This window comes from Chelmon rostratus, chromosome 10 (genome assembly GCF_017976325.1).
Source record: "Chelmon rostratus isolate fCheRos1 chromosome 10, fCheRos1.pri, whole genome shotgun sequence".
NCBI classification, from domain to species: domain Eukaryota; kingdom Metazoa; phylum Chordata; class Actinopteri; order Chaetodontiformes; family Chaetodontidae; genus Chelmon; species Chelmon rostratus.
This window is the reverse complement of record NC_055667.1, coordinates 22,600,727-22,613,887: the sequence shown is the minus strand read 5'-3', so window position 1 is coordinate 22,613,887 and position 13,161 is coordinate 22,600,727. Positions and strand designations below refer to the sequence as shown.

Below are 13,161 nucleotides of genomic sequence, written 5' to 3'. Positions count from 1 at the left end.
TGCAGGAGACTAGAATTTGTGTCCCATCACAGACCTGCATAATGTTTAATTAGCTGTAGCTACAATTTTGTCCTCTAACCGTAACCATACAGCAGTTGCCATGCACAGATATTGTAGAAAATAAGAATTTTTAAATGTTGGCATTGGACTTGATTGGCACTGAACAAAACCCCAGGTGACTTTCAACCTAGGCTGCAAGTTGGGCTGATTTTCTGTGTGTTCATTACATTTGGTTGATCTGATTTGATTGAATACCTCAGCTAGGGCAATGGACCATGTGAGCACTAACAATCTGATTAAGGTATCAAAACTTGATTCTCACACAGGGCCCCTCTACAAGACAAGTTAACAGCATTAGCTAATAATGCAGGACCCACCTTGGCTGATATTGTGCTTTAGTGGAACAACTTCTCCTGCAAATTTACATGTTATCAAATCTCCCCAAACCAAGAAAGTAGCATGTAGTAAAGCCGAGGTCTCAGTGGGCCCTAGAGCTCTGGGGGCCGGAAGTTCATTAATGAAGTGTTGAAGTTGGTTAAGATCTGGTGAATGAGGGCCATAATCACACCATAGTCACCCCTATCAAACCACTCAGTGAACCCTCATGGCCTATATGGATCATTATCTTATTCATTTAACTTGTTGATAGAGAGATATGTATATATATATATATCTATATATATGCATATATACGTGTATATATCTATATATATATATCTATATATATATATATATAATATAGACATAGAGATAAGTGTATGCTATGAAATCAAACAGCACATTCTTACGGCAAATTATATTTCACTATTCGCAGCTCTAACTGTTCCTCGGCAACCGTGACGTCACCGTCCTCGCCAATCGCAGAGCTCGCAGGACAGACGTTCCTATCGCGAGGTTATCACAGTAGCTTGGTTAGTTAGCTAGCCACGAAAAGCTTGGCCGTGTATCCGCAATTTACAGTTTTATTCCTCTTAAAGTACTTTCAGGATTGCGCGTTGCTATTTAGTTATTGTCTTCTCACGCCTGCAAGAAAGGATAATCGCCGGACATTGTGTTTGCACGGTAAGTTGCGTAAACGCACACAGTCTGCTAACTAGCCGGGGCTGTTGCCCAGGAGGAAATGGGTTTGTTTTGGAAGCGTCTCAGAATTTTCAGATTATTTTTATTGGTGCTAGCAAGCGCCCTTACGCGTATTAATCGTACAAATAACGTGTCTGTTGTTTTGTTATTAATTTGGCGTGTTTGTCAGTAGCGTATGGTGCCCGTATTTACGCTCAGTCCATAATATCTGTCTCTATGGTGGTAACGTTACTGTTCATGTAGGTACAAACTGTGACCAAGCTGTGTCAGTCTTGCTCATGTTTGGCTGTATTTCCAATGGCTTTTCCCCTTTCTAGGATCCCAATGATGAGTTATGCTGAAAAGCCAGAAGACATCACAAAAGAAGAGTGGATGGATAAATTAAATAATGTTCATATACAGAGGGCGGATATGAATCGGCTCATTATGAATTACCTGGTGACAGGTGAGGCATGTAGCTTGACCACAGTGACTTTGAGCTGAATATACAGCTTGTCCAAGTCAAAAGACATCATTGATAATGTTGATAATGTCCCTCCCTCTGCCTGTATCTATTTCACATATGTTTCAAGAGGGATTCAAAGAGGCTGCTGAGAAGTTTCGGATGGAGTCTGGGATCGAGCCAAGTGTGGACCTGGACTCTTTGGATGAAAGGATAAAGATTAGAGAGATGATCCTGAAGGGACAGATACAGGAAGCTATTGCACTCATCAACAGCCTACACCCAGAGCTGCTTGACACCAATCGATACTTGTATTTTCATCTGCAGGTACATGTGCACAGAGCTTTGAAATTGCCATCAGTCGTTGTAATTTTAACATGTACCTCTTTGGCCTGGAAATTAGTTTGTCCCAAATTCTGCTGGTCATGTCATGTATGTAATGTAATGGTAGACTGAAGTTGTTAGCCTGAGATTTATGGGTTAAACTCTACAGACTTTCCAAATGAACAACAGATCTTCACTTAAGTGAGATTAAGGCACAGCAACAGTATTGCAGTGTAGTGAGAACTGCCAAAATGAGAATAAACATAAAGCCCCCTCCATTCCCTGTAGGTAAAAAACCACAACAGACTGTCATTGTACATAGTTCAGCTTCTTTCCTGTTTAAATAGGAAAATATTGTGATTCTATATAAAACTTGAACTTCAACATTCACTGCTTGTGCTTCACCCCCCCTCTTGCAGCAGCAACATTTGATTGAGTTAATCAGGCTAAGGGAGACTGAGTCAGCGTTGGAGTTCGCCCAGACACAGCTGGCCGAGCAGGGGGAGGAGAGCCGCGAGTGTTTGACAGAGATGGAGAGAACATTAGCCCTTCTGGCCTTTGACAACCCAGAAGAGTCGCCCTTTGGAGATCTGCTCAACATGATGCAGCGACAAAAGGTAGGCTGGTTTGGAGATGCGATCGACAGTTTCAGGGTGCTTTAAAACCTAATGTTCAATTTATTTGGTCAGATATAAGAAAAAAAATTAAACATTGTTGTGTTTTATCTCTGTAATATTATGGTACAAAATACTTATTTTTACTTTATTTGTATCTGAGGTCCTGTGCCTTTTAGTTTTGGCCTGCAACATTTTACAGACTGACAGGCAACCCGCTGATTCGACAGTTTTGGCAACTTATAACATGGTTTTGTGAGCAGCTCACAATCAGTAGATTGATTTAATAGTAGTTTAGCTTTTGTTGTGATGCAAAATGTCACTTCAATTGACATATTTTACACCAGACTAAACAATCTAAACCAAACAAGTTTATCTGAAATGAACCACACAGTTATAGTGTGAATGCATCCTTAGTAGAACCAGGTGACTGAATTCTTTCTTGGTGTAGTAGAGGTGTGTCAGACTGCATGTAAGTATTAAGAATACAGTGGATGCAGACAATTAAAGTGTGCAAGTTTTTTTTTTTTATTTGACTGTAACACATATCTTGATGCACAGGTGTGGAGTGAGGTGAACCAAGCTGTGCTGGACTATGAAAACAGGGAATCGACGCCCAAACTGGCTAAACTCCTGAAGTTACTGCTGTGGGCACAGAATGAGCTGGACCAGAAGAAGGTGAAATATCCCAAAATGACTGACCTTAGCACGGGCACCATCGAGGACCCCAAGTGAACATGACAGACGAGAACAACCAACTTCCACGTCCCCTTAATTTATGATCAGTCAGTGACTGTGTGACAACCAGGTAACATATGTGTATAAACAAATGCTACATTGTTTTTTCATGTTTCATTCATGAGAGGTAAGATTAAATCATTGTGCAAACTGTAAATTGCTGTATTTGCAAATTGACAGAAATTATTTAGTTTAAATACCGATCCAGGATTTTTAGATAGATCTTGGAGACAAAAAAATTCAAATAGCTGTTTTATATTTTGTCTCTCTAAAGCCTAAGCAGTACTATTATTTATTGTGACCATTTCCCCACCAAGACATTATTTTGCCAGAAAGCCAGAAAGAGAGTTGATGGTATAAATGAACAATGTTAATACTGTGGCGTGTGTGGAGCTAAAAGCTGAGCTCCTCAGGATGGAGGGAAGTATAACTAATGGTTTAAACTTTGAAACAACAGACACACAATTTCCCTTTTTTCTTTTTTTAAATGAAGATATGTTTAAATTGAGATGGCATACTGCAAGAGTCTAGATAGTTTCAAAACAGAAATATGTTTAAAATTTAAATTTCATACACAAAATGTGAGTATTTTTCAACTAAATGGAATAACACACTTTATTAATGTAATATACTTTTAATTAATATAATATTTTAGGATTTTATTTAGGATGATGTTTGACGATTTGCTATTGAATCAGCCAATTGCTTTCTACACCTTGAAATTTGACTGTACCTTTACAGTATGTCTATGGGATGACCTGCCTTGCAAAGTTATCGTTTTGCGTCTGTGTTCGAGACGGTGAAATCCGCCCTGACTGACGGGTTAAAATCAGAGATGGCTCTCTGAGTTTGGTATGCACCCCCCCAAACATGCTCCAAATGGTTATTTTTGGTTTTATGATACAAGGGGTTGAGGTTAGATAATGATTTATATGCTGCGTGAGAGAACGGGTTGCTAAGGAATGACGGGGGCCGATTACTGCAACTCTCTAGTTTGAAAACGCTGATATATAAAATCTGTTCAGGGTGTAAGAGCAAGAACATGATCAAATCAATGTCATTTTGAATCTGAACAGGCGTTTTGAAAAAGGTCACAGAACTTGCTGTCCATTTTGCCACTTTTAAAGCCGTTAGTATTTTCACTTTAACTGCATGTAAATGTATCTTTTTTTCAATGGGGAAAGACACTTGTGCGTGTTAATTTTGTTTGTTTACTTTTATAAAAAAAACAAACTTGCTGCTAGTTGTCCATCCTTAATTTCTTTTAAGGTTGTAATGTCTTTATACATATTGGCTTTGACAAATACTGAGACCCAGAGAGCTCACATCCCTTTTATTATTCAACATTTTTAAGATCAGATTTGCAATTATTAAAATAAACAAAACTTTTGTGAACCATACAAGAGCTGGTTTTCCATTTTCTGAGTTATAAATGTGTGTGTGTGTGTCTGTGCAAATTTTAAGGGAAGTTCCATTGATAGTTAGAATACCTACAGTAAGAGTGGAGTTACTCAAAAAAATTATCCAAACTCTTGAATTTCACTCAAAATGCCTGATGATAGTTTTAAAAACTGAAAGCTTGAAATAACAAATCGGGGCATGTGCACATTTTATACCTGGTAAAACCACCACTCAGACCTCTGCTGTCAGGCTTGTGAATCACAAGCAGGGGCCCAACAAGTTTTACCTGTTTGGCCTGTCTACCTGAGGATATGAGGTAAAGCCGAAGCGCACCTCTCTGTACGGGAGTGTTGCACAAACAACAGAGAAGACACCGATGTTCTCTGAATGGCTGACAAGCATACATCAGGAGACGGTAGGAATGGCTTCAATGGTTCTTTATTGGAGCCTAACGTTTACACTGTCAATGGCTGTTCCAAAGAGGAAACAGAAGAACAAAACCTGTGGCCCAGGTGAGACTGCCTAAGATTTAGATCAGATGAAGAATACCATGCTGAGATTTTGTTAATGCACTGTCCCTCTGTTCCTTTTCTGATTCTGTTGTTGTATTCTTGCATGTAAGTTTTAAGAGTGTGTGACAACAGGCTGCCTTCATGTCACTACAGTGTGAATTGCATGGTAAATTATGTCTTGAAATGCTTGCTTCACTAGAATAGAGTCACTTGTTATCAGCCATGCCGGTAGCGCGGCTCTGCATAGCGACGTCAGTCAGTCAGTCAGCTCACTGTTTTGGTCCAGACTCAAATATCTCAACAACTATTGGATGGATTGCTGTGAAATTTTGCACAAACATTCTCGATCCCCAAAGGACTGATCTTAAAGGTGGTGATCCCTTCTTTACCTGTAGTGCCACCAGCAGGCTGACTTTTTTTTTTATATTGAAATTTTGTACACATAATCATGCCCCCCAGAGGATCAGCTGTAATACCTTGTGATCCTTTAACTTTATACATTGTGCCATCACCTGGTCAAATTTGTAATTTGTCCAATATTTTGGTTTATGACCAAATATCTGAAAAACTAATGCCATTCCCTCAGCTGTACTTTGTAATTAGTTCTCATTAGCAAATATTAGCATGCTAAGATGTTAAACTAGGATGGTGAACAAGGGATGATATATCTGGTAAACATCTACATGCTAATAATACGTGTCTATGCTATCATGCTGGTGTTAGCATTTAGCTCAAGTACGTACTTAGTATCCTTTTAATAATGCTGAAATATTGTTCTGGCTTGCAAGCCTCGGGGTGTGTGTTTACCCTGTTCTTTAGTTACCATTAATCACAGTTCAATCCATGTCATTAAGTATAAATGGTTTCCCATCATTCTTGTAGACCTCTGGCTGGAAAATGGATCTTGACACTGTTTGTGGGCACCTGCCTACTCTACTGTGCCAGGATGGCCATGCCAATCTGCATAGTGTCTATGGCATCATACTTCCACTGGAGTAAGGTGGATTCTGCGCTGGTTCTAGGTGGATTCTTCTGGGGTTACTGTTTCACTCAGATCCTGGGAGGACATGCTAGTGACAAGTAAGCAATACATCTGGTAAAACAGCACAGCGTGACTTGACATGTCTCTATTTAAACAATGAGCAAATACACTTCATGTAATATAAAGCTTTAGGAGTTAACTCCATATCTTTTGTCATCAGAGTGGGGGGAGAACGTGTATTGTTAATCTCTGCAGCCTCCTGGTCTCTGATCACAGCTGGTACTCCTCTCCTGGCCCATCTGGGCTCTTACACCCTGGCGCTCATGACTGTGGCCAGGTTCCTCATGGGACTAATGCAGGGTGAGCACCGTACCGGTTACAGCATTGAAATAAGCACTTCAAGGACTAGTTCAGCATTTTGGTATATACGTGCATTTATGCAAGCTGTTTTGTCAAGAGTTAGATGAATAGATCGACACAACTCTCAGGGCTGCACACCTACAACCAGCTAAACAGTTAGCTTAGCATAAAGACCAGACACATGGGAGAACAGCTAGCATGGCTTTGTCCAATAGTTGCTGGACAAACTCCACCAACCAGCACCTCTACAGCTCACTGATTAGCCTGTTGTATGCAACATTGCACAAACTGTAAAAATGGCAGGTGTGGTTGTAGTGGGGGAGGTTACATGCTGGATTATTTCTTGACCGGGAGCAGTTGCAAGACAACCAGCATACAAAATGGGAAGTCACCTTTCCCAGCCAGGATAGCTATTCACCTCGCTTTAGTCTTTATGCTATGTTGAGATAACCAGCTGCTGGCTTTACCTCTCCTATACTGTGCAGACATGCGAATGGTATGAATTAACTGAATTATCATGAACTGTCCAAGCTCACATATTACGTATCTCATGATGTCTTATAGGTGTTTTTTTCCCGTCTTTGGCCAGCCTTTGCTCACAACGTGTACTGGAAGGAGAGAGGAGTTTTTTAATGAGCACCATGCAGAGTGGTACCCATCTTGGGTATGCTAAGCTAACACACACACACACACACACACACACACACCAATCCACATGTGAAGAGTCAGCTATTTGTGAGACCTTTTTTTTATTGTTCTTTGTTGCTCTTTCAGAACATTGTTAGCAGGTGGAATGGGGTCCCTAATGCTGGACTGGTATGGCTGGGAAAGCGTGTTCTATGCTACTGGTTTCCTGGCTGGACTGTGGGCATTCTTTGTTTGGCAGTCGTTCTTAAAAGGTACAGTAACCAAACTGGTCAGTCGTGTATTCCTCAATAACAAAGTGACCATAGGTTGTCGCTTTGCTGTCCTATATGACCTGGGCCTGGAGTATGGACAGGGCTTAATGAGCCTTCCTCAGCCCCATGCCTTTATGGCAGTCAGTCCACCAGTTTGGTCCTGACTTTGTTATCTTGACAACTACTAGATTGATTTCTATAACATTTTGTTCAGACACTCATGGTTCCCTGACAATGAATCCTGATAAGCGATAATCTGACTTTTCCTGTAGTGCTACCATGAGGTTGACATTTGTGGCTTTCACATAGACTGTATAAAATATGGGTGTAGTCTCCGTGAAGTCACCCATAGGTTTCTGAAGAGCCATTGTGAAGCTCAGTGACAGTTGCCCCAGTCATTGCCATCTTGGTGGTGCCAGAATCCACCAGACTCCTGGCTCATCCAAAAAATGGGAAAATGGTAGAGCATGGGTGGAGCTGAGGCTGGACAAATGAAGCCAGGTTGCTGAAACCTTGCAATTCAATGCAGCCATTGCCATAATTATGCCTAACTTTAAGCCTTGATATAATTCCAATGAGTGAGTTTTGTAAAAAATTGGTTATTTTAATATGGAAGTCTATGGGGACTGACTCACTTTTGGATACAGCCTCAAGTGGCCGTTTGAGGAACTGCATTTTTTTGGCACTTCCACATTGGCTTCATTTTTCAGAGTTTGCCACTTTAGCCATCAGCGCAAATTCTTAACTGTCCATCTAGTTGCATCATCAGGTCATCATTTTAATTTGGTTACCTCTTTGATTTATGCAAAACTGATTTAATTCCCATCAGCCTTAGCTGTACTTTTGTGTTTAGTGCTAATTAGCAAACGTTAGCAAGATGGCAGCTAGCATGACTGAAGACTCTCAGTCTTATTTGTACAGTGTTTTTAAATGACAAACAGTGTCACAGTAACTCTTATAGTACACAACAGTTTAACATCATGTGATTTGTGTGTTTCAGGTGAAGTTGCCCCCAAGCGGGTGGGCTTGAGAAATGACAGCCAGTGGAGTCTGTCAACAACCCTCTGGCTGAGGCTTTTAAAGATGCCACCTGTCTGGTACGGCTTATGCTCTTTAATCCATCAGTGTTTATCAGTACATGCTTGCTTGGGTTTTCAGCCTCACCCCGACTCTCTGTGTGTCTTTGTCATCGACTCTCTAAGGGCCATGGTGTTTGCTCACATGTGCATGAGCAGCACTTCCTACACTTTATTGTCATGGTTGCCAACATACTTCAAAGAATCATTTCCACATGAAAAGGTATTTGTTTCCTCCACCATATGATCTTAATAAGCCTTTAAACTGGCTGAACTTGTATACTTATTTGTTCCATGCTGACACCCCAGGCTTTAGACAGCCACCAGTCAACTACATTGTTTAAATACCATAAGAAAACAGGTTGATGTTTGTCCCCACCTCTCTTTTGCAGGGATGGGTGTATAACGTAATTCCCTGGCTAGCTGCAATCCCATCAGCACTTGGTGGAGGATATGTTGCAGATTTTCTAATAAACCAAGGTATTAAACATCTAGGTTTTTAGCTCAGTTTCTGTAGCTTTTATAAAAACAAAACCATGTTGACATCTTGTGTTTCCTTCTGTAGGATATGGCGTATTACCTGTGAGAAAGATGATGCAGGTAAGCGTGGAAAGGCTGTACATCAATTCAGCGCACCACAGTTGTGTTGTCAGGCGATAAAAAGGGTTTGTCCAGACTAGCTGCGTAGGTGTTGACGTTGGAATTTTTTGTGAGTGATTCAAACATGTAATCACAAGCCTTAAAGCTTCCCCATGGCAAAAGATTCAGAGCAATTGTGAATCACTGATACATTCTGTGCCACGTAAGTGTATAAAGAGAAAGGAAGTAAGGGTTCTGGCCATGTATGTACTGTATAACTGAAAAGCTTCACTTACAGAGTAATGGTGTATGCAAACTGAAGCAGACATTTGGATTAACTTTTCATCCCTTATGAATCTTAATCAAAATCAAAGTGATGTAACTTCTCATCCTGCATGTCTCTCCACCCTCAGTTCTTCGGCATGGGCGTATCGAGTGTGTTTATTATGCTTCTGTCTGGAGCCACCACATTTCCCTCCGCTGTGACTCTGGTCTCTGCTGCTATAGGGCTATCCACCCTCTCAAGCGGGTATGTTAGAACAACCTTAAGTAATTTTTAAAACAAAGATTTGTCTGTGACATTCATATTTAAAGAATGCTGCAGGCGTTATTCTATATTTCTGTAATTGTTAACAAATTCCTATAAAAAAGACCAAAACAAACTAACTTAGTGTCTCTCAAAGCCTTCTGCCTGCCATACCCTCATCTCCACTCAATTCAACTTTATTTATAAAACTTTACACACAACATGGTTGATTCTCAGCACAAAGAGAGAGAGAGCAAAAAGAGAGGCGACAGGCATAAGAAAAACAAACATAAAAAATAGAAAACTAATAATACGGGTGAAATGACATGCTTGGACAAATTAGTAGGCTGTTGGCATAACAATGAAAAGAGTTTGTTGGATAACATGAAGTCTGCGAGCAAGTTCAGGCATCTCCATGCAACATGTAGCCTTTTAATCATGCTGCTGCTTCCCCCAACAGTTAGCTGGGGGAAGTTAGTATTGTGGCTCCTCCACACGTGCTGTGCTGAAGTCTGTGACGCCTTGGGGGAATAATGAGACCACAGCCCAGACGCCAAACATCAATCGCGACGTTGTGCAAATATTTGTTTTTCCATTTAGCACCTCGACAGTTTCTTACGAATGCTTTTGCTATGATTACATTACCATCTGAATGACTTTGAAGCTGTTATTTTAAGGTAAAATAGTTACGTAATGTTTCTTTAATGCTTGACATTATTATACATACTGACCACGGCATCATCTGACTGGTTCCTACTGCAGGTCACAAATTTATAGTTTAATCTTTCTTAGTATTTTATGTTTATCATTACTTAAGCATTTGTTGAGGACTATTTCCAGCAGTGGATTAATACACATTTGGTGCTCTAGTCGACCTCAGTGTAATATTGTGGCTCATTAGTGTGTTCTTAACAGTTTTTTGGCAACAATAGAGTCGATATATCAGGTTTTGGATACACAGATTATACTCATTAGTAGGATTGATTCATTGTTGGTTTTGGTCTTTTCACAGGATTTGTTGACAAGAATAAAAATATAGTCTATCACCAAACTTATCCTTTAACCCAGTCACGTTTTTTGAGTGTTGCACATCAGTGTTCTTTGTTCAGTACGCTGCAGATTTAGCTGTTTCTGTAATGAGTTTTATTGTGTTTCAGTGGCGTGGCTGTGAATGTGCAGGACCTCACTCCATCATGTGCTGGTGCCCTCTATGGTGAGTCTCTCACTCTCGATTTCAGCTTCATGAAACTGTGCTGATCGTAGTTTTTGGTGATAGACATTGACTCAATGTTCCTTTTCTGCAACAGGTTTTATGAATATGTTGGGTGCTTTTATGGGTATGTATCCAGGATGTCCATTCATTTTTTGCAGTGTATAGGAGATGTTTGTATTTTCTAACTGCTGAATCTGGAATATGAAAATGTAAATTCACTGTCGTTACTACTGGCACTGATCTTAAATGCCTCCTTTTCTTTGGTGTGTGTTGCACAGGGCTGGTGTTGGTCTCCCTGTCAGGTTACCTGATTGAGGTCACGCTATCGTGGGCTAACGTGTTCTCCCTCATCACTTTAGTAAATGCCATAGGCCTCGGGGTTTTCCTCATCTTTGGAGATGCTCAGCGCGTCGACGTGAAAGATTACAGCCAGATTACTGTGATTTGACCAACTTTTCTTTCTCTGTGTCTGATTTGTGAGAAATTACATTTAAATCTCACAGTAAATCCCACTTTGTCAAAATTGGAGTTAATTTTGACTTTGAGCGATGCAGAAAGAGTCTGAACAGTGTTAAACAGAAAGAACTGCTGTTCTGGATGGATGAATTCAGGAATCATAAAAGCGTAAATACAGCACACTTCCTGCCTCGAAAATGAAGGAACTTGAATATCTCTCATGTTTAGCATGTCTGCTAAATGTGACCGCATTGTACAAATGTTTATGAGTGTATCAATATTTAAGGTAGAAAGTTCAATTTCATCTCAGAAATGTTTACATTAATGGCTACATATAAAATGTAAGCTGCTGGTGACTGTTGCATCACAAAACAGACGAGAGTTGTTGACATGAGACTTTACTGACTTGAGACCTGATTGCCTGAAGGCCTGACTTGAGCCCTGAGTCAGGTTTGACATGCAAAGGACAAAAGAAGCTGAACACACAGGTATATTTTGCTTAAACGTTGTTGGAAACGAGTGCACAATTCAACAAAATACACAACATAGGTCTAGTTGTTTTTAGAGAATTTAAGGTGGAAATGTTATGTATTTTACCTTTAAAGGATGAGGCAAGGAATGAAAAGACTACAACCACCAATGCATTAGTGTCTTTCAGTACTTTCCGACTTCCCTAACCTGTGTGTGCTTCTCAGCCCCAAACACAAATATTTATGGGTCACAATTATATACTCTGATTTTGAAAAAGCCGGGTGCGGGAGATTTTAGTAAATAGGAATATTGCAACAATTTGGAGTCCATGTCTACTCTTACGATTCTACACTTGTGACAAAAAAAATCTTATTTTATGTAAGTCAAGTTGTTGTTGTTGGTTCGTTATTAGTTCAGATCCACTAGAACTAATGCGCTGCCAATTAATGAGCAAGAAAACAAAGACTTGTGTCCGGACGTGCAGTTTGCTTTAAAGAACTTCACACTTCACTTCACCGAAATTATTTGAAAACATTTCTGGTTCATGTGTTCATAATGACATTATTATAAATAATTATTTACTGAACAGCTTTTTTTCTTTTTAAATAAAGTGTTTAAATTTTTGTGGAATTGTACAGTTTGGCTCTGGTGTTTGTAAACTGTCACATCTTCGTACATGTATTGATGTTTGTGATTTACATATGGTATAGAAATACATCACTCAATAAAACACAAACAAAATAATAAGGAGCAATATATACTGGCAGCATGTACATATTAAACAGATCATATTTACTGGAAAAGGAGATGCAGAAAAAACAGCAAAATATGTCAGTACTCCATGACATAATGACTGAGCCTGAGTAAGTAAGTACATCACCAAATACAGGTTAAAAAAAACACTTAACAGTAGCTCACTGCCCTCTTTTTATGCTCTAAGATCATTTATACTGTCATGTAACCGTGTTGTCTTTGAGTTTGAGGATCCGGTCACACACAAGTAGATACTGTATGCGATGACATTTGAATCTTATTATTTTAACAACAGCAACTCAGCTTCTGCTGGTGAGTTCTGCACAACAACAGATGGTGAAAAAAAAAATCTACTTTTCCCTCACTGGCTTTTAGGGATCTGTGTGTTTTCACATTTTCTGAGAGGGAACTTGTAAGCACATGTTTTGATTATGAAAAACAAGCATGCAGATAAACGTAATTTTCTTAAGAAATGAATGTGTGTTGGACTTTTGGCATCACGTGTTTGGATCTTTTATGCCTTACATGTGGTGTTTGAAGTCTATCTTAATATTGCCTTTTCACAGAGAGTCAAATATTTAAAAAACATTATTTTGTGAGATTTGCGTGCAGTTCACACCTGGGACAAGATGCCACCTTGTGGTTTGTTGCAATGAGTGCATCTTCCCTCACTCATTTTTTTTTTTTTACATTGTCTGATTTTTTTTGATGTGTAGAAATAAAAAAAGACACAAA

The 13,161-nt window shown here is 39.6% G+C and overlaps 2 protein-coding genes across 2 annotated transcripts; both read left to right on the top strand.

The window, feature by feature from the left end:
* Positions 1–893: 893 nt before the first annotated feature.
* LOC121613012 (glucose-induced degradation protein 8-B homolog) lies at positions 894–4,591 on the top strand. Its single transcript, XM_041946247.1, has 5 exons — positions 894–1,062; positions 1,398–1,525; positions 1,653–1,849; positions 2,266–2,463; positions 3,022–4,591. The coding sequence occupies exons 2-5, from the start codon at positions 1,405–1,407 to the stop codon at positions 3,193–3,195; spliced, it is 690 nt and encodes a 229-aa protein (XP_041802181.1). The 5' UTR covers positions 894–1,062; positions 1,398–1,404; the 3' UTR covers positions 3,196–4,591.
* A 347-nt stretch (positions 4,592–4,938) lies between these two features.
* Positions 4,939–12,308, top strand: LOC121612935 (solute carrier family 17 member 9-like). The gene is made up of 13 exons (XM_041946120.1): positions 4,939–5,111; positions 5,994–6,191; positions 6,314–6,453; positions 7,018–7,117; positions 7,228–7,352; positions 8,353–8,449; positions 8,555–8,651; positions 8,821–8,908; positions 8,994–9,028; positions 9,421–9,536; positions 10,691–10,746; positions 10,841–10,870; positions 11,025–12,308. Exons 1-13 carry the CDS (start codon positions 4,987–4,989, stop codon positions 11,192–11,194), a joined length of 1,377 nt encoding a protein of 458 aa, XP_041802054.1. The 5' UTR covers positions 4,939–4,986; the 3' UTR covers positions 11,195–12,308.
* The last annotated feature ends 853 nt before the right edge of the window (positions 12,309–13,161 follow it).